This window comes from Scyliorhinus canicula, chromosome 2, assembly GCF_902713615.1.
Source record: "Scyliorhinus canicula chromosome 2, sScyCan1.1, whole genome shotgun sequence".
Lineage (NCBI taxonomy): Eukaryota > Metazoa > Chordata > Chondrichthyes > Carcharhiniformes > Scyliorhinidae > Scyliorhinus > Scyliorhinus canicula.
This window is the reverse complement of record NC_052147.1, coordinates 51,805,099-51,825,005: the sequence shown is the minus strand read 5'-3', so window position 1 is coordinate 51,825,005 and position 19,907 is coordinate 51,805,099. Positions and strand designations below refer to the sequence as shown.

The window sequence follows — 19,907 nt, the reverse complement described above, 5'->3', positions numbered from 1 at the left end:
ACCCCTCCATTTTGGTGTGGTCCAATTTTCATTAATAGTCCCACAGCAAACTCAAAGTAGGTTAAACTCCGAGGAGTTTATTCACACACTCGAGCCCAATAGATGGGCTGCAACATAGTCTCCTTTTTCATTTACAACAAAAGGGGTGGGGGGAAAGAGATGGAGAAAGAAAGATTCACAGGGCAAAGACCGCCGAATAAAGAATACAGAAGCATAGTCCAATGATGTATTTCTTCACAAGAGGTCGGCAGGCTAAAGATTGGTGTTGGATAATTCGCTTTGCCAGCAGAGGTGGTTTCCTTGATGGGATAAGCACATAGAGATGATATTTGTCTTGTAGGCAATGGTAAGTTTCAGCCATGTAGATGGTGGCCAGGCATTCACCTGGACCCAGCCCTTGTACTGAGCTGCTGCTGGTAAATGGAACCGTATATTCCTTTGTCCGGATTCTTGAGATGGTTAATGTTTCAACCATTAAGAATTTGAAAGGAGGTTACGTGGTCCTTTGTCCTAGCAGACTAGTAGTTCCTGTTGGCAAAGCCTGGCTTAAGAGATGTAGATTGCCTTTGTATAATTCCCTTTGAATTTGGTTTCTGCAGCTCACAGGGTCATTTGGCAAGGCCTGGTTTAGGAGATGTAGATTGCATTTGTATAATTCCCTTTGAATTTAGTTTCTGCAACTCAGAGTTGTTTCCTCTTCAAAGATTAAAACATTTTTTTTAAAGTACCCAATTCATTTTTTCCAATTAAGGGGCAATTTAGCGTGTTTAATCCACCTACCGTGCACATCTTTGGGTTGTGGGGGCGAAACCCACGCAAACATGGGGAGAATGTGCAAATTCCTCACGGACAGTGACCCAGAGCCGGGATCGAACCTGGGACCTCGGTGCCGTGAGACTGCAGTGCTACCACTGTGCCACCGAGCTGCCCTCACCTCTTCAAAGATGACAAGGCATCAGCTTCTGTGTTACTGCCAGAAAGTTCCTTTGCGTGACTTTTTTCAAACTGTCATTTTAAAAGTCTGTGTCCACTTTTTAAAAAGTTAGAAATTAGTGATATGGGTAGATAAATAATGTATAAATAAATTTATATATTTTTTATAAATATAGTGTGATGTCTCAACTTTGTTACATGCATATAAAATGTGTAAAGTTGTACTATAATATTTTTTTTTTTTGAGTTTTTTATTTAACACAATTTTGTAACATTTACAGAGCGAAAAATGGCCCTGTGCACAGAGCCTTAACATAGTGAAAACGAACAGTGGGAAAGAGTAAACATGTTAATAAGGCACTTCCTCTGCCAGCTCTGTTTTCCCATGCCACACGTGTTCAACTAAACTAACGTGGCCCTAACCCTCTTTCCCCCCACACCCCGCCTCCCCTGCCCCCCAAGGCCTGACCTGCCAGGTCAGCCCTGCGTTTGGCCCTAGCCTGCCCCGCCCCACCTCCTACTCTCCCTGGTGCCCCCTGGCCTACGCTAGCTACGCTGACCCCTGCCCTTGACGCCTGCCTGTCTCCCGTCCGAGCGCTCGGGCCCTCCCCCCACACACCAGGGACCTATTAACCTAATTGTATCCCACCGTGCCCTTTCAACTCCCTTAACCAGCCCCTAGCCCATCCCCCTATCAGAAGCCCCGATCTCCTGCCAAAAGGTACCAAGTGCAGGGCCCCCTTTGCCGGCCCCCCCCCCCCTTGTTGCCCCCCCTTGTTGCAATCCCCCCAAAACACCCTAAACAGTGCGCCCTCCAGCTCCCACTCTCTGTCCAGGCTGAAAACAATCTTGGATAAAACATTGCAGTACAGGATAGTTTAACAAACCGCCGCCACACAAAAGCTCTGAGAGCCCAGAGTCCTTTAGTTCAAGTCCAGCTTCTTCTTTTAATAAAAGTCCACACCTAATCAGAGCAAATTAGGTTAACAGACCGCTGCCACTGAACAGCACTGAAAGAACTAAGTGCCCATTAGTTCAAGTCCAGTTTCTTATCTTTAATAAAAGTCCAAACCTGTTCTGGTGTCTCAAAGTAGTAGTGGAGTTCCTCAAACGTAACCCAGAGCTTTGCAGGATACAGCATTCCAAACCTCACCTCCTTTTTGTAGAGGGCTGCCTTTACCTTGATGAATCCTGCACGCCTCTTGGCCAGCTCCGTTCCCAAGTCCTGGTAAATGCGCAGTTTTTAACCCTCACAGTTCTCCCATCTGCTGCTCCTCTCCGCCTTGGTCCATCGCAGCACACGTTCCCTGTCAGCAAGTCGATGAAAGCGGACCACCAAGGCCCTCGGTCGGTCGCCCATCCTGGGCTTCCTTGCAGGGGCTCTATGTGCCCCATCCAACTCCAGGGGTTGAGGGAAGGCCTCCGGTCCCATCAACGCCTCAAGCATACCCATCACGTATGCGCCCACATCCGACCCCTCGCAGCCCTCGGGGAGGCCAATGATCCTTAAATTCTGCCTCCTGGCTCTGTTCCCCAGCTCTTCAAGCTGCTCCTGCATCCTCCTCTGTCGGGCGTTCAGCTCCTCCACCTCGTGCTCCAGCTCCGTTACCATGCCCGCCTGACTGGAGAGCTTCGCCTCGACCTCCCTGAGCGCCTTCCCTTGGACCTCCTGTGTCTCGACCATTCGGTCCATCACCGCTCTCATCGGGTCCAGCGTGTCCCTCCTCAGCTCGGCGAAGCAGTTCTTGAAGAACTCCATCTGTTCCTCCCTTGGCCAGTGAGCCTCCGCTCCCTGGTCCCCGCTGTCCGCCATGCTTGGCGGCCCGGTCTGGGGTTCCCGCTGCTCCCGCTTTAATCCTTGCCGCTCCACTCAACCACTTCTAGTCCAGCTGCCCATACCCCAGAAGGGAAGCCTCTTCCCTATCGACTCCTCCACCGATTCAGGCTGCCAGGTCCCAAAAAAGTCCGTTAAAAAAGGTCAGTCTGCCCATCGCGGGCGGGAGCGATCCGACCTGCGAACTGACTCCTCGAGGGCGCCACCGGAAGTCTTGTACTAGAATATTAAGGCTCAGGTGAGAGGGGACATAAAAAAGAAATGGCTGACAAAGAATTGCTTATGGCAGCATTTATAGATGGGAACAGAAGTAAACTTTTACTAGAGGTATGCTATACACTCCCAGGTCAGGATGAAAACCTTGATTTGGAGCAGTGGAATGAGAGAACATTTGGGTGGTACTGCTAAGGGGCCAACTATTGCAATTGGAGATTTCAATTTAACTAGTAAGACCGAGAATGGGCTCCTGAAGTTAATGGAGGCCCATGTAGGCTAACAAAAGCAGCCAACGCCTTGAAATTTATAGTCCCTATTTCTCACTCAAATCTCCTACATAAACGCAGGTAAAGGCTTTAAGTACCAGCGATGATATGATCACATTACAAGAATTAGAGAGGTTGTTATAATCCTGTACCAAAAGGGAATTTCTTTTGAGGCTGTTGACCATGTCCATTGGCTTGTCACCTGTACCACTTAAAATATAAATCTGGTATTGGATTTCTCTGTACACAATATACATAATTCAGACTTCAGAGCTGCCTGGGTTTATTCCACTGGGAATCATCTTCAAAAAATAGATTTCTTATCCTATTGCATATCTGAAAGATGTAAAGTGCCACCTGGAACAATTGCCGTGTATTTTTAACCCAACTTGACACCTGTCGTCTGAAGTTAGCTATTGTTCTCTTTGGCAATACTCATGAACAGTGTCATCCGTGATTTGGTGGTATGACTCTGCTCTCTGAGTTAGAAGTTTATGGATTTCAATCCTGACCAAAGACTTGAGTGTGGAATGTAGGTTGGCAGTCTAGTGTTGTATTGAGCATGGGCTGCCCTTTTTCATGGTGCCACCACTCGCTACAGATAAGAGATATTAAACTGAGGCTATGTCTCTTATTCATTCTTTGGTCAGCATTTGTTAGCATTGGCTAATCCAGTTCAGTTTCTGGTTAATGGTAACCCCCCCCAGGATGTTGATAGAGGGGGGACTCCGTAATGGTAATACCATTAAATGTCATGGAGCGATGGTTAAATCCTGCTTCTCCGATGGACATAAAAGATCCCATGGTACTATTTTGAGGAAGAGCAATATTTAACTGCTAAAGTCAGCACCTCGAGAAGGTGGTGGTGAGCCAGCTTCTTGTACCGCAGCAGTCCATGTGGTGTAGGTACTCCCACAGTGCTGTTAGAATGGGAGTTCCGGAATACCCAGTGACGTTGAAGGAACTGCAATATAATTCCATGCCAGGTTGGTGTGTGACTTGGAGGGGGATTTGCAGGTGGTGCTGCCCCTGTCCTTTAGGAAGTAGAGGGACGGGTTTGGAAGGTGCTGTCAAAGGATGCTTGGCGAGTTGCTTGAGTGCATTATGTAGATGGTACACACTGCTGCCAATGTGCACCAGTGGTAGAGGGAGTGAATGTTGAAGGTGGTGGGTAGGGTGCTGATCAAGCAGGCTGCATTGTCTTGGATGGCGTTGATCATTTGTGTTGTTGGAGCTGCACTCATCCAGGCAAGTGGAGAGTTTTCCATCACACTCCTGACTTGTGCCTTGTAGATGGTGGACAGGCTTTGGAGAGTCAGGAGGCGAGTTACTCACCGTAGGATTCCCAGCCTCTGACCTCCTCTTGTAGCTACAACATTTAATGGCTAATCCAGTTCAGTTTCTGGTTAATGGTAACCCCCCCCAGGATGTTGATAGAGGGGGGACTCCGTAATGGTAATACCATTAAATGTCATGGAGCGATGGTTAAATCCTGCTTCTCCGATGGACATAAAAGATCCCATGGTACTATTTTGAGGAAGAGCAATATTTAACTGCTAAAGTCAGCACCTCGAGAAGGTGGTGGTGAGCCAGCTTCTTGTACCGCAGCAGTCCATGTGGTGTAGGTACTCCCACAGTGCTGTTAGAATGGGAGTTCCGGAATACCCAGTGACGTTGAAGGAACTGCAATATAATTCCATGCCAGGCTGGTGTGTGACTTGGAGGGGGATTTGCAGGTGGTGCTGCCCCTGTCCTTTAGGAAGTAGAGGGACGGGTTTGGAAGGTGCTGTCAAAGGATGCTTGGCAAGTTGCTTGAGTGCATTATGTAGATGGTACACACTGCTGCCAATGTGCACCAGTGGTAGAGGGAGTGAATGTTGAAGGTGGTAGGTAGGGTGCTGATCAAGCAGGCTGCATTGTCTTGGATGGCGTTGATCATTTGTGTTGTTGGAGCTGCACTCATCCAGGCAAGTGGAGAGTATTCCATCACACTCCTGACTTGTGCCTTGTAGATGGTGGACAGGCTTTGGGGAGTCAGGAGGCGAGTTACTCACCGTAGGATTCCCAGCCTCTGACCTCCTCTTGTAGCTACAACATTTAATGGCTAATCCAGTTCAGTTTCTGGTTAATGGTAACCCCCCCAGGATGTTGATAGAGGGGGGACTCCGTAATGGTAATACCATTAAATGTCATGGAGCGATGGTTAAATCCTGCTTCTCCGATGGACATAAAAGATCCCATGGTACTATTTTGAGGAAGAGCAATATTTAACTGCTAAAGTAGAAGATTTTCGGTTCACTAACACATTTGTTATTTGTGCGACCGTGCTCAAAAATTGTCTACTGTATTACAGCAGTGACTACAGTTCAAAAAAGTACTTAATTGGCTGCCGAGCACATTGGGTCATCCGGTAGTCGTGATAAATGCAAGTCTTATCTTTCTATAGCTACCTTCATCCTTATCAGCAAGTTGTGTGATATCTTATTCTTTTTATGACATCAAGGATCGGATTACGCTTCAAAAACTTCAAAACCTTGTTGAATGTTTACCCGATTCTTGTTTCCGGTCAGTTTGAAAGATCAAACTGAGTTATTACACTCCTGAAATGTTGACGTGTCATTTCTCTGTGCAGATGATGAGTAACCTGTGCATTTCCTGCATTTTTTGCTTTTATCCTGGAATTTGTTCTTGATGTACCTTTGTAGGCTTAAACACTTGATGTATGATAATTAAATTAATACATGGTTGTTGTAAATTTGTCATCTGACACAGGATTATGTACTTAAAAAAACATGGTCCAATCTCGAGTAAAATCAATGTCTAAAAGTTATTTATTTTTAGCCGCATTACAAAATTTCCCAGTGCTTAGCTACAGTATTAACTGCACATTTGAAAAATCAATACCTGAAAAACACAGAAAACAAATTGTGCAAATCTATTCGCGTGATATTTTTAGTTTCCAAGGATGCATCGATTTGTATTTCTTTTCCAGCGGTGCGTTTTTCTGTACCTAATTTATTTTTTGTCTGTTTTCAACCACTTTGCCCTGCCCATGGACAGTTGATTGAACCAACTGAAGGAAGGTAGGCTCATAACCATTCCCAAACTGATGCCAGTGCCAGCTGTTGGCATTTGAGTGGGACTGTTGCCAGATCACTCCGTATCCACACAACTTTCCCGAGAGGAAATGCTTTGCCTTCCCCTGGTACGTCCTCTAAATAATAAGGATATGGCGGTGCATAATCTGTGCTACTGGACGTTAAACACGGGTTCAAATTCCATAATGACAGTTGAGAATTTGAAGTCTGCCTTTTAAAAAAAAAAAAAGATTTACCGATTTTAAATTGCTGATATCAATAAAAATGACCAGAAATCAGGTGAATGGTCATCAAAAACCCAGGGGCCCCCTAATGTCCATTTTTAAGATAGGAAACCTGCTGTCCTTGCCCAGTCTGACCTGTGCGCGACTCCAGTCTCTCACACCAACATTGTTGATGTCTTATTGCCCGCTGACATGGACCTGAGAAGATGGAGGGTCTTCATAACAACTGGAGTGGCTTGCTAGGCCATGAGGGATAGATAATGAATACCGGCGTTGTCAGTGACACCCACATCCTGAGAATAAATAGGTTCAGTAGACAAATTGGTATCAACCAGTGTCTGTTGCTGATGCACATCCTTCACTTTTACAGTGGTGGAACATCTGGCTGTGATAGAAAGAATAATGTATAGACAGTGCTGCTTGTAAATTAAGATGCCCAATTAAGATTTAGCACAATCAGATGCTGGTAAAAGCTCTTTCTACCCCACCAATATGCCTTAATTTTGAACGCCCGTATTGCGCAATGTTGTGGAATTGTAGCTTGCTACGATTTGATTTGGCACAGTCTAAACTTAATTTTTAAAATAATCAAATTGGTAGTCAGTATGAAGTGATGTGAGATGGCATCTATGGAGTGCATTGATATTCTAATATGCTGTGCCACAGAGTGGATAGAATGTGGCATTACATCCATAAACTCCCACATGACCAGGTACCATCTGGAGGCCATTCACTTCCTGAAAAGGAAGGGAAAACGATAGTGAGTCACCACAGGCCTGTACTTTTATAATATAAAAACAAATTACTGCAGATACTAGAATCTGAAACAAGAACAGAAAATACTGGACTGATGTGCTATCAATTATAACAAAGACGAGTTGTGGAACAAAACTGTGGCTTTCATAAGCTAAATGAGACCCTGCTGGCAACTGATCCCAAACTGGAGCAGGGCCAGAGATCGGCCACCTTTATACAGAGCCTGAGGGGAGGAGCCAGCAGAGACAACAAACAATATATATAATACAGTAACAGTGGTTTACCACAATATATATAATACAGTAACAGTGGTTTACCACAATATATATAATACAGTAACAGTGGTTTACCACAATATATATAACACAGTAACAGTGGTTTACCACAATATATATAATACAGTAACAGTGGTTTACCACTATATATAATACAGTAACAGTGGTTTACCACATTCACCCCCTGTTTTAAAACAAAAAGAGTCCGGCGGGGGTGAACTTAAGTGGACTTAAAGATCGAGTCTGTCGGGGGGGGCTTTGACCTTCTGCTGTGAATGCCTCAGTCCCGGCTGTGGTGTGGGCACTGGTGTCGAGACCTGTGTGTCCGGGAGCGTGTCGTCGTCTTCTTCATCCAATAGTTGAGTCAGTGGAGAGGGAAACGGTGTAGGGGCGGGGGTGGTGGTGATGGTCGCTGGGGGGCCTGCGGGTGCCAAATTCCAAAGTAGCCGAGTAGCGGTAGAGGAAGACGCTGTCGGGTTGGAGGTGGTGATGATGGTCACTGGGGAACCTGTGGGTTCCAAATCCCGAAGGGAGACTGTGTCCTGCCGTCCGTCATGGTGTGCCACGTAGGCATATTGTGGGTTGGCATGGAGGAGAAGAACCCTTTTGGTCAGGGGATCCGAATTATGACTCCTTGCATGTTTCCAGAGGAGGACGGGCCCTGGGACTGTCAGCCAGGACGGGAGCGAGACCCCTGAGGTAGATTCCCGGGGAAGACAAACATTCGTTCACATTGGTGGCAGTGCACAGGAGCGACCAGATGGAGTGGAGAGCATCGGGAAGGACCTCCTGCCAGCGGTAGACTGGGAGACTTCTAGACCGTAGGGTAAGAAGGACGGCCTTCCAGACCATCGTGTTCTCCCTCTCCACCTGTCCATTTCCCCGGGGGTTATAGTTGGTCGCCCTGCTTGAGGCGATGCCCTTGCTAACCAGGAACTGACGCAACACGTCACTCATGAAAGAGGAACCCCAATCGCAATGGATGTAGGTGGGGAAACTGAATAAGGTGAAGAGACTTTGTAGGCCATGTGACAGTGGCAGAGGTCATGTCAGGGCATGGAATGGCAAAAGGGAAACGTGAGTACTCGTCAATAATGTTGGGAAAATGCACATTACGGTCAGTGGAGGGGAGGGGCCATTTGAAGTCTGTGCTAAGGCGCTCAAAGGGGCGGAAGCCTTTACCAGATGCGCTCTGTCTGACCGATAGAAGTGCGGTTTGCACTCTGCGCAGAACATTGTGGAGGGCCCGACGTCGGTCTACTTGTGCGCTGGCACATGTACCGCGGTATAGGGCATCTGGGGGCTCATTGAGCTTCCCAGGTTGATACAAGATATCATAATTGTAGGTGGAGAGTTCAATCCTCCACCTCAGGATCTTGTCATTCTTGATCTTGCCCCGCTGTGTGTTATTAAACATGAAGGCAACACACCGTTGGTCAGTGAGGAGAGTAAATCGCCTGCTGGCCACGTAATGCTTCCAATGCCGCACAGCTTCCACAATGGCTTGGGCTTCCTTTTCGACGGAGGAGTGTCAATTATCGGAGGCCTGGAGGGTACGGGAGAAGAAAGCCACGGGCTTGCCCGTCTGGTTGAGGGTAACGTCCAGGGCAAAGTCAGATGCATCGCTCTCCACCTGGAACGGGATGAACTCATCCACAGCGTGCATTGCGGCTTTGGCAATGTCTGCCTTGATGCAGTTGAAGGCCAGGCGGGCCTCAGCCGTCAGGGGGAAAAAATGGTAGATTTAATGAGTGGGTGGGCCTTGTCCGCATAATTGGGGACCTACTGGGCATAATAGGAGGAGAACCCCAGGCATCTCTTCAGGGCTGTGGGGCAGTGGGGGAGGGGGAAGTTCCAGGAGGGGGCGCATGCGGTTGGGGACGGGCCCTAGGACCCCGTTTTCCACCACGTAGCCAAGGATGACTAGGCGGGTTGTGCGGAAAATGTATTTCTCCTTATTGTATGTGAGGTTAAGGAGTTTAGCGGTGTGGAGGAAATGTTGGAGGTTAGCGTCATGGTCCTGCTGGTCATGGCCGCAGATGGTGACATTATCCAGATAAGGGAACGTGGCCCGCAGCCCATACTGGTCAACCATCTCTCGTTGGAAGACCGAGACCCCATTGGTGGCGCCGAAGGAGACCCCGAGGAAGTGGTAGAGGCGGCTATCTGCCTCGAAGGCAGTGTATTGGCGGTCCTCCGGGCGGATAGGGAGCTGGTGGTGCGCGGACTTCAAGTCAACAGTGGAGAAGACTCGATTCTGTGCAATCTGATTGACCATATCAGATGTGCGGGGGAGGGGGTACGCTTCGAGCTGTGTGTACCGGTTGATCGTCTTACTGTAGTCGATGGCCATCCGGTGTTTCTCCCCAGTCTTGACGACCACCACTTGGTCTCTCCATGGGCTGGTACTGGCCTCTATGATCCCTTCCCGCGGGAGTCGCTGGACGTCTGACCTGATACAGTGCCCGTGACAAGGCCTTTATCGTCTGCTCCTAGTGATGACGGGCTTACAGTCCGGGGTGAGGTTAGCGAAGAGCGAGGGTGGAGTGACCTTAAGGGTCGCGAGGCTACAGACAGTGAGGGGGTCCACCGAACTTCAAGGTAAAGCTTCGGAGGGGGCACTGAAAATCAAGACCCAGTAATAGGGCAGAGATGAGGGAGGACATGGAGCTTGAAATTAGCATACTCTATGCCCTGTACCGAAAGGGTTGCGACACAGTGCCCGCGGATATCCACAGAATGTGATCCGGAAGCCAGGGAGATTTTCTGGGTCACGGGTAAAATTCGGAGGGAGCAGCACATTAACTGTATCTGGGTGGATGAAGCCGTCAGTGCTCCCAGAGTCGAAGAGGCAGGTCGTCTCGTGCCCGTTGATCCAGACGGTCATCATGGATTTAATGAGGTGATGAGGTCGAGACTGGTCGAGGGTGATGGAGGCGAGCTTCAGAAGGTGGGTGGGCTGGTCGAGAGTAGCGGAGACCAGCGTACGACTGGGTGAGCAGGAGTTCCGGGAGACGATGGGGTGATTCCAAGATGGTGGTCCCCATGGGTCGCACATGGCGGGTGGCGTGGTAGATGGGGGCAGTCCTGACTGGCAACATGCAGCGCTGCTGCTGCTGGGTCTGGAAACTTTTGGAACAGGTCGGGCCTGGCGGACTTTGGCGAAATGGCCCTTCTTTCCGCACCCGTCGCAGATCCGTGCTGAGCAGCGTTGTCTGGGGTGCTTACCCTGGCCACAGAAGTAGCATATCGGGCCTCCGGAGTTGGCGGATTGATGTGCGGCACAGGCTTGCAACGCACCCGGGTCGGGTGCGTTGCCGCGTGGTCGGAGGTGAAGGCATCCATGTTATGGAAGGCCACTTCCAGTGAATTCAAGAGCTGCACTGTCTCTTGGAGGCCGAGTGTACCCCATTCTAGCAGGCGCTGGCAGATGTAGTTGGATTTTATGCCAGATACATAGGAGTCCCTGATCAGCAGCTCCATGTGCTGGACAGCTGATACCGCCTGACAACTACAGTTCTGGCCGAGTACCCACAAGGCGCGCAGGAATTCGGCCTGCGATTCTCCAGGGCGTTGACGCCTCGTGGCAAGGAGGTGCCTAGCGTACACCTCATTTACTGCCTTTACATACTGCCCCTTCAGCAGCGTTATCGCTTCCGCGTATGAGGCAGCGTCTCTGAAAGGAGGAAAACCTGCGGGCTTACCCGGGTGTTGAGGACTCTTAAGTTTGTGGATGTCGGTGACGGCGTCGGCTGCAGATTCGAGGTAAGCTTCGAAGCAGCTTAGCCAGTGCTCGAGTGTCTTAGTGGCGCCGGCTGCTTGGGGGTCCAGTTCCAGGCGATCAGGCTTTAGTGATGCATCCATCTTAAGCATTTAGCTTATTAAATTGATGTGCCATCAATGATAACAAAGACGAGTTATGGAACGAAACTGGCTTTAATAAGCTAAACGAGAACCTGCTGGCAACTGATCCCGAACTGGGGCAGGGCCAGAGGTCGGCCACCTTTATACAGAGCCTGAGGGGAGGACCCCAGGCGGAGCCAGCAGAGACAACAAACAATATATACAATACAGTAACAGTGGTTTACCACAATATATATAATACAGTATCAGTGGTTTACCACATGGACAATCTCAGCAAGTCTGACAGCATCTGTGGAGAGAAAAGGGCGCTCATGTACAGAATGCATATGAGTACTTTTATCATGCCCAACCAGAGCTTGACGATGGCAGGGACTTGGAATATCACTTGCCTGCCCTTGTGATTTAGGAGAGAGGATCAATCTTTTTTTGAAGTATGGAGGGACATGGATGGGTGGGGGGAGGAGTTTAAATGTACCATTGGGATTTGCATTCTCTGCAGCAGTTGACCTATTATGAAATCTAGTGACTGACCATTTTTATATGGTTATATTAGATGTTATTTTTGTTGTGAGCACTGCTGCCTACAGCACCAGGGGCCCCATTTCAATTCAAGTCTTGGGTATCTGTGGAGTCTGCACATTTCCCCTTGTCTGCATGAGTTTCCTCTGGGTGTTCCAGTTTCCTCCCATAGTTCAAGGATGTGCAGGTTAGGTGTGTAATGTTCTCTATGTTCACGGATGGCGATGTCTTTATGATTAAATCAATTAGAGAACATACGGCTTTGTTAGAAAACAAAACTATTTACTGAATACTAAAGGTTTCTACGATGTTAAACGATAAGTACAGTTGGAATCAATGGCTAAATACAAATAATTATGATGAACTAGTATTAATTACTATTAACTAAGGAGCTACTCGATATGCGACTGGACTCTACCCCTGCTATCCATGTTCTGCTGCACACATCGTGTTCCAGTAACTTTCTCCTGTTGTCATGCCACCTAGTGGTCGGATGCTAGAATCTGTCTATGCATACGGCACCTATCTTTACTTACAGTTCGGTTATTAAATTATATACAAATTATATTCTACATATCATTACAAGGTGGATTGGGCATGCCAAATTGCTCCTTGGTGTCCATAGGTTAGGTGGGGCTATAGGAATAGGGTGGGGGAAGTGGCCCTAAGTAGGGTGCTCTTTCGGAGGGTCGATGGTTCAATGGGCTGAAACGTCTCCTTCTGCACTGTAGGGTTTCTATGAATCTATGTTGGTGATAAATCTGGTGCCATAGTTAATGGTACAAATTCTACAGTGGCATTGGCCCCTATTAGTTCACCATTTAAAATAAACCTGACTTATTTGGTAGGATGTTTGCACGATTCATGATGAGTTTGAAAGATTTATTTTCCAAAACCTACTGCATTGCGGAATGCTAAAATTAAGCAGTTGATCCAGAATTATTTTGAAACTAACTGTATAGAAATTAGTTGTACTTCATTGAAAGATGGATTGATGCACAGACCACTATTCCAGACTGGACCCTCAAAGAATAATATTTTATTTAATAGTTATGATCACAAAGGTCCTTTGATCGGAATTTCCAGTCCCTTTGTGAAGAGTGATCCAGCTGTGCACCCAGGCAACCAATGCTATTTGAATCACAGGACTTCTCTGACCTTACTATATATAGTGGGGTTGCCAGAGAAGATTATGGAAGGCCCTTCTCAGTACCTCTTAAGCTGTGGAATTGAGGACATTGTACATAGAATTTTTAAATATCTCCCAAGTTCTGTACAAGTTGATCCATGGAGATTCAAAGATTGCATGTTTTGAGCATGTTCTTTGCGCTAGGATCTCTTTGCTGTTCATTATGATTTTGACATTTCTATTTTTCTGTATTTACAGGAGAATACATAAAAACATGGAGGCCCAGGTATTTTTTGTTGAAGACTGATGGTACGTTTATTGGTTATAAAGAGAGGCCACAAGATGTAGACCAACTAGAGACACCTTTGAATAACTTCTCTGTAGCACGTACGTATGACCTATTGTTTAATTCTGGGATGTCCTTTCTGCCAGAATTCAAGAATCAACCTCATTTAAAAAGCGGATTTTAAAAATGAAAAATGTAAAGTTTTTTTTAAAAGCTGCAATATTCGTACAAAAACACAATACTACATGAAGCTGCCCACAGGTCAATTTAGAGTCTTAGAGGTCTGCAGCACAGGAAATGCCTTTCGGCCCATTGTGTCTGCACCGGTCCAAAATAACCACCTAAGTATCCTAATCCCATTTTCCAGCACTTGGCCCATAACTTTGTACGCCCTGACATTGCAAGTGCCCATCTAAATACTTCTTAAATTTGTTTGTATTAGTTTGCAACCTTGAAAGGCAAGTTTTATCTCCTGATCTAAATTTTGTTTAAAAGGGTATTCCATTTACCAGTTGCAACAATCTGAAAATATGCATGACTGTGTTGCAGGGCCTGATCTTGTTTACTACAGGGGCTATAGGTACTTCTGATGGCTTACAATATTATGAGGCTTCTAAGATTGTTGTGTTTTGGGACTTTGGCGTTAATTTAAGTTAAATTGAAGGTAAATGTGACCTGTTTTGAAGCCTGCCTGACAACAGGCGGGCTGACATGGCCATTAAGAATAAAGGCCTGGATTGTTTTGCTGGAAAGAAGGTTCAAGGTATTCACAATTGAAGAGAGTGGCAGCAGCATCTAAGTTTACTGCTGATCTCAAGTCCCAGGATGGTGCTGAGAATGTTGGTTGTAAACGTTTACGCTTTGAACTGTCCAGTTACTTGAGAGTTAGGGTCTGGAGTGTAACTCGTCAACATTTCTACCTGGATACAGGGCCCATGAGATTCATGTTGCCATCGAGATGGGCTTTGAGATGGAAAGATTTCGAAGATAATCCTGAACCTCTCCGAGAGGTCATCTGCCGGGATCCGGGAAAGAGGGAGCAGCTGGAGGTCAAAAGCCTCGATGGTTCCCCATGCAGTTGGGAGCTTGCACTCTAATTGAAAAGACTAATTTTGTGAGGGTTTGAAATGATGTTGGAAGATTTGCTTAGCTTTTGCTAGAGGGAGAATTGCTGGGAAAAAAAAACCCAACTCTGTGAAAGACGGTTCTGGATTTAAAAGTTACCAGGATGGAAAAAAACATGGAAGTAAACCCTTGTGCGCATAGCACCACTTTAGACAGTCTGGGAAAATCAAATGACTGCGTAAGGGGCCGTGTATACCTGTGACGTGGGCCTTTTGGTTATGTTAAAAAAATAGAAAGATTCCCGGGAGCATGGTAGTGTTTGCATGGGACACCTCGTGGAAGAGTTTGAAAATCATTGCCTTGAATGGCGTAACTCGTTACTGTTTGCAACCTTGTGTGTTTCGTTCTGATTGTTACAGTGGTGAAAATACTAGAAAAATCTGGTTGCACTTCACTGCCAGGGTGCAGCAAAATAATCACGCATTGGATGCTGTTTTGAGTTTGAACATTGGTGTTCATGCAGTATTGTGGTGGTTTTTGTTCTCCAAAAGGCTCAAAGTTCATCTATGATCTAATAATGTGTCTGTAATGATAGAACTGCGTAATTAAGCAGCATTTTGTTCCATATGACAAAGGCTTCCTGTGTGACACTTTTGATTTGTAGTGGCTATTAGTAGAGAGAATTCTTATTTATCTTGTTTGCATCTATAGAGTGCCACATCAGCGAACTGCAAATCTGCATGCAAGGAAAGAGATTGATTTTTGTGGTTTAAATATGATATCAATCTTACTTTCTTTACTTCTGTCAACTCTGCTTATAGTTCATAAGTAAACGGAAAGACATATTTCACCTTATTTTAATGAATGCTCATTTTAATGTCATTCTTCATTTGTTTTGCTTGGATCTTTTTCAGTTTTGTAGAATTTGCTTTTACAGTCCTTATTTGTTTTCCAGACTTCCCCCGGCAATAGACCCTATTTACAATCATCATTCGGCCAGATGCCACGCGCTGTTTAAAATCAGGTTTTCCCCCTCTTTCCTTGAGGGGAAATGTCCACCTCCCATTGACCTCAGTGTGGCCAAGGTGCACAATGACATGTCTCAAATGTTAGCATTCAGAGTCCTACATGTTGGACAGGAAAAACAAATGGCACCACTGCTCCATACTCATGCCCCTCATTTTCATAAATAACAACTACACTTGTATAATACAATTTCTCTAGGTGCTTTACAGAAGCATTATGGAGTAAAATTTGACTTTGAGTCACAAGGAAGTGTTCAACTAGATGGCCAAAAGTTACAGAGGTAGGGTTCGAAGAGCATCGTAAAACAGGGAAGGCATGAAGTGAAGTGACGGGTGGGTGAGGGGGATTTCCAGAACTTGGGCCTCCGAAGACACAGCCGTCAATGGTGAAGTGGTTAAAATCGCAACGCTGAATGGAGAACTTCCATGGAGTGGCGATCACTTTATTGCAGAGCGGTTGTGTGAGGGGAATAGTTAGGGGATCGGGGCGGGGGGGGGGGGGGGGGGGGGGGGGGGGGGGGAATAGTGGGAGGATTGGGTGGAGTGGAGTGTCTGGGTGTTTCAGGTGCAGTGGTCAATCGTCGGATGCGGGGCTGGAGCATAAAAATTGCTCTGGGTTCTGTCATGCTTTGATATTCGAGCTGATTTACTTAGCGTTTTGCTGGTTCTATACCTGTGAAGAAAAACTCCAAAGTGAATCCATGCCAAAGTCAGGGGGAAGGGCAATTATGATGCCATTAGACATGACTTAGGATGTGTAGGTTGGAGAAGTAGGCTGCAAGGGTTGGGCACACTGGATATGTGGAGCTTGTTCAAGGAACATCTATTGCATGTTCTTGATAAGTAGTACCAGTCAGGCAGGGAGGAAGGGGTCGAGCGAGGGAACCGTGGTTTACCAAAGAAGTGGAATCTCTTGTTAAGAGGAAGAAGGAGGCCTATGTGAAGATGAGGCATGAAGTTTCAGTTGGGGCGCTTGATAGTTACAAGGAAGCGAGGAAGGATCTAAAGAGAGAGCTGAGACGAGCAAGGAGGGACATGAGAAGTCTTTGGCAGGTAGGATCAAGGAAAACCCAAAAGCTTTCTATAGGTATGTCAGGAATAAAAGAATGACTAGGGTAAGAGCAGGGCCAGTCAAGGACAGTGGTGGGAAGTTGTGTGTGGAGGCTGAGGAGATAAGCGAGATACTAATGAATACTTTTCATCAGTATCACTCAAGAAAAAGATAATATTGTGGAGGAGAATGCTGAGACCCAGGCTATTAGAATAGATGGCATTGAGTGCGTAGGGAAGAAGTGTTGGCAATTCTGGACAAGGAAAATAGATAAGTCCCCGGGGCCTGATGGGATTTATCCTAGGATTCTCTGGGAAGCCAGGGAAGAGATTGCTGAGCCTTTGGCTTTGATTTTTAGGTCATCATTGGCTACAGGAATAGTGCCAGAGGACTGGAGGATAGCAAATGTGGTCCCTTTGTTCAAGAAGGGGAGTAGAGATAACCCCTAACTATAGGCCGGTGAGCCTAACGTCTGTGGTGGGTAAAGTCTTGGAGAGGATTATAAAAGATACGATTATAATCATCTAGATAGGAATAATATGATTAGGGATAGTCAGCATGGTTTTGAAGGGTAGGTCATGCCTCACAAACCTTATCGAGTTCTTTGAGAAGGTGACTGAACAGGTAGACGAGGGTAGAGCAGTTGATGTGGTGTATATGGATTTCAGTAAAGCGTTTGATAAGGTTCCCCACGGTCCTATTGCAGAAAATACGGAGGGGGATTGAGGGTGATTAGAGATGTGGATCAGAAATTGGCTAGTTGAAAGAAGACAGAGAGTGGTAGTTGATGGGAAATGTTCAGAATGGAGTTCAGTTACGAGTGGCGTACCACAAGGATCTGTTCTGGGGCCGTTGCTGTTTGTCATTTTATAAATGACCTAGAGAGGGCGCAGAAGGATGGGTGAGTAAATTTGCAGACGACACTAAAGTCGGTGGAGTTGTAGACAGTGCGGAAGGATGTGCAGGTTACAGACGGACATAGATAAGCTGCAGAGCTGGCTGAGAGGTGGCAAATGGAGCTTAATGTGGAGAAGTGTGAGGTGATTCACTTTGGAAAGAATAACAGGAATGCGGAATATTTGGCTAATGGTAAAATTCTTGGTAGTGTGGATGAGCAGAGGGATCTCGGTGTCCTGTACATAGATCCCTGAAAGTTGCCACCCAGGTTGATAGGGTTGTGAAGAAGGCCTATGGTGTGTTGGCCTTTATTGGTAGAGGGATTGAGTTCCGGAGCCATGAGGTCATGTTGCAGTTGTACAAAACTCTAGTACGGCGCATTTGGTGTATTGCGTACAGTTCTGGTCGCCTCACTATAGGAAGGACGTGGAAGCTTTGGAACGGGTGCAGAGGATATTACCAGGATGTTGCCTGGTATGGAGGGAAAATCTTATGAGGAAAGGCTGATGGACTTGAGGTTGTTTTCGTTAGAGAGAAAAGGTTATGAGGTGACTTAATAGAGGCATACAAAATGATCAGAGGTTAGATAGGGTGGACAGCGAGAGCCTTCTCCCGCAGATGGAGGTGGCTAGCACGAGGGACATAGCCTTAAATTGAGGGTAATAGATATAGGACAGAGGTCAGAGGTGGGTTTTTTACGCAAAGAGTGGTGAGGCCGTGGAATGCCTACCTGCAACAGTAGTGAACTCGCCAACATTGAGGGCATTTAAAAGTTTATTGGATAAGCATATGGATGATAAGGGCATAGTGTAGGTTAGATGGCCTTTAGTTTTTTTTTTCCATGTCGGTGCAACATCGAGGGCCGAAGGCCTGTACTGTGCTGTATCGTTCTATGTTCTATGTTCTAAGTAGAGAACAAAGTGCCCAAGTCTGTGTGGTTCTCGCCAATTATTGGAGACCGGAAGATCTGAGCTGAGAATTTGCAGAGCACAAAGATCTCAGGGAGTGTGAGGGCTGAAGTAGATTACAGAGATGGGGAGAGCTGAGGCCATGGATTGAGTTGGAACTTGGGCAGCAGAGTTTTGAATGACCTCCGGTTTGTGGAGGGAAATGTGGGAGACGGTCAGAAATGCGTTGGAGTAATTAAGTTTAGAGGTCGCAAAGGTATGGATGAGGGCTTCAGAAGCCGATAAGCTGAGGCGAGGTTCGAGTCGGGTGATGTGTCGAGGTGCAAATATGCAATTTTAGCGATGGTGTGGATGCGAGGTGAGGAACTCATCTCGGGTCATATGTCCTGAAGATCGTGAATAGTCTGGTTCAGCCTCAGGACAGCTGCCAGCGAGGAAGAAATGAAGAGCAGGAGAATGGAGTTTATGATAAAGACCGAAGACAATGATTTCTCTCTTCCCAATGGTTAATTGGAAGAAATTCTGCTTCTCCAATACTATGTGTAGATGAGCAGTTGACCAGTTTGGAGCCAGAGAAAAGGTCAAGACTGGTGGAGGAGGTGGAGCTGTGTATCATTTTAGAAACTGACGACTGATTTTGGATGAGTTTTGCGGTGGACAGATTTTTGCATGATGTGTTAAGTGAGTTAGTTCAACGTTGACTGCAACTGGATGCAGTGAAACTAGAAACAGGCTTCCGACACAGGAGATGGTCCAACACTCTTTTATTGAACTTGCTGATTGCTGTACATAATCTGCTGTGGGTTGACACTCTATTAATCTAACTGATAACCTCCTACTGGCTTGACCAGACTCGCTCTCTACCACATGGAGAAGATGCTCACTGGCTTGTGCACTCTTAACTATCTCAATCGTGTGTCCTGTGAGAGGGAGAGTCTTAATGCCCTGTGGGCTTTATAGTGGTGGTGTCCTGTCTGGTGATTGGTTGTTCTGTGTCGTGTGTGTTCATTGGTTATCCTGTATGTTAATCACTGCCTGTCTGCATCTCATTATATACACGAGTGGATATTATGACAGAAGGGAAGTTCAGTGGTCAACAGTAGGAAATCTGATCGAGAGAGTAAGACCCCGTGGACAAGTTGAGCTAAGAGAGTGTCTGAAGGGAGATAGTAGAGAACTAAAGAAGTGAATTCAGTAAGGGCAAAGGGTAATTCTAGAAGAAGTTAGTTCTCATGGGCTAGCGAGAGTAGCAAACAGCTGATAGATCACAATCTTAGGGCAAAAAAGATTTTGAATTGAGGGTGGAGGCAGCAGTGGAGGGTGATTCAGCATAAGTCTCTCTCTCTCTCTCTCTCTCTCTCTCTCTCTCTCTCTCTCTCTCTCTCTCCCTCTCTCTCACTCTCTCTCTTCTCTCGTCGTCTCTCTCCCCGTCTCTCTCTCCCCGTCTCTCTCTCCTCGTCTCTCTCTCTCTTCGTCTCTCTCTCTCTCTCTCTCTCTCCCCGTCCTCTCTCTTCCTTCTCGTCTCCTCTCTCCCTCTCTCTTTTCTCGTCTCTCTCTCTCT

At 46.6% G+C, this 19,907-nt stretch overlaps 1 protein-coding gene across 3 annotated transcripts in view; it reads left to right on the top strand.

Moving 5' to 3' along the window:
• Positions 1-19,907, top strand: part of akt1 (v-akt murine thymoma viral oncogene homolog 1) — a 126,710-nt gene that overhangs the window by 50,935 nt on the left and 55,868 nt on the right. For 2 of the 3 annotated variants that reach the window (XM_038778082.1, XM_038778075.1), the window contains exon 3: positions 13,373-13,501. In XM_038778082.1, coding sequence (XP_038634010.1) covers positions 13,373-13,501 — 129 coding nt within the window. Of the gene's footprint in view, positions 1-13,371; positions 13,502-19,907 lie in introns of those variants that run through there. The other variant, XM_038778090.1, reaches the window with a different exon arrangement.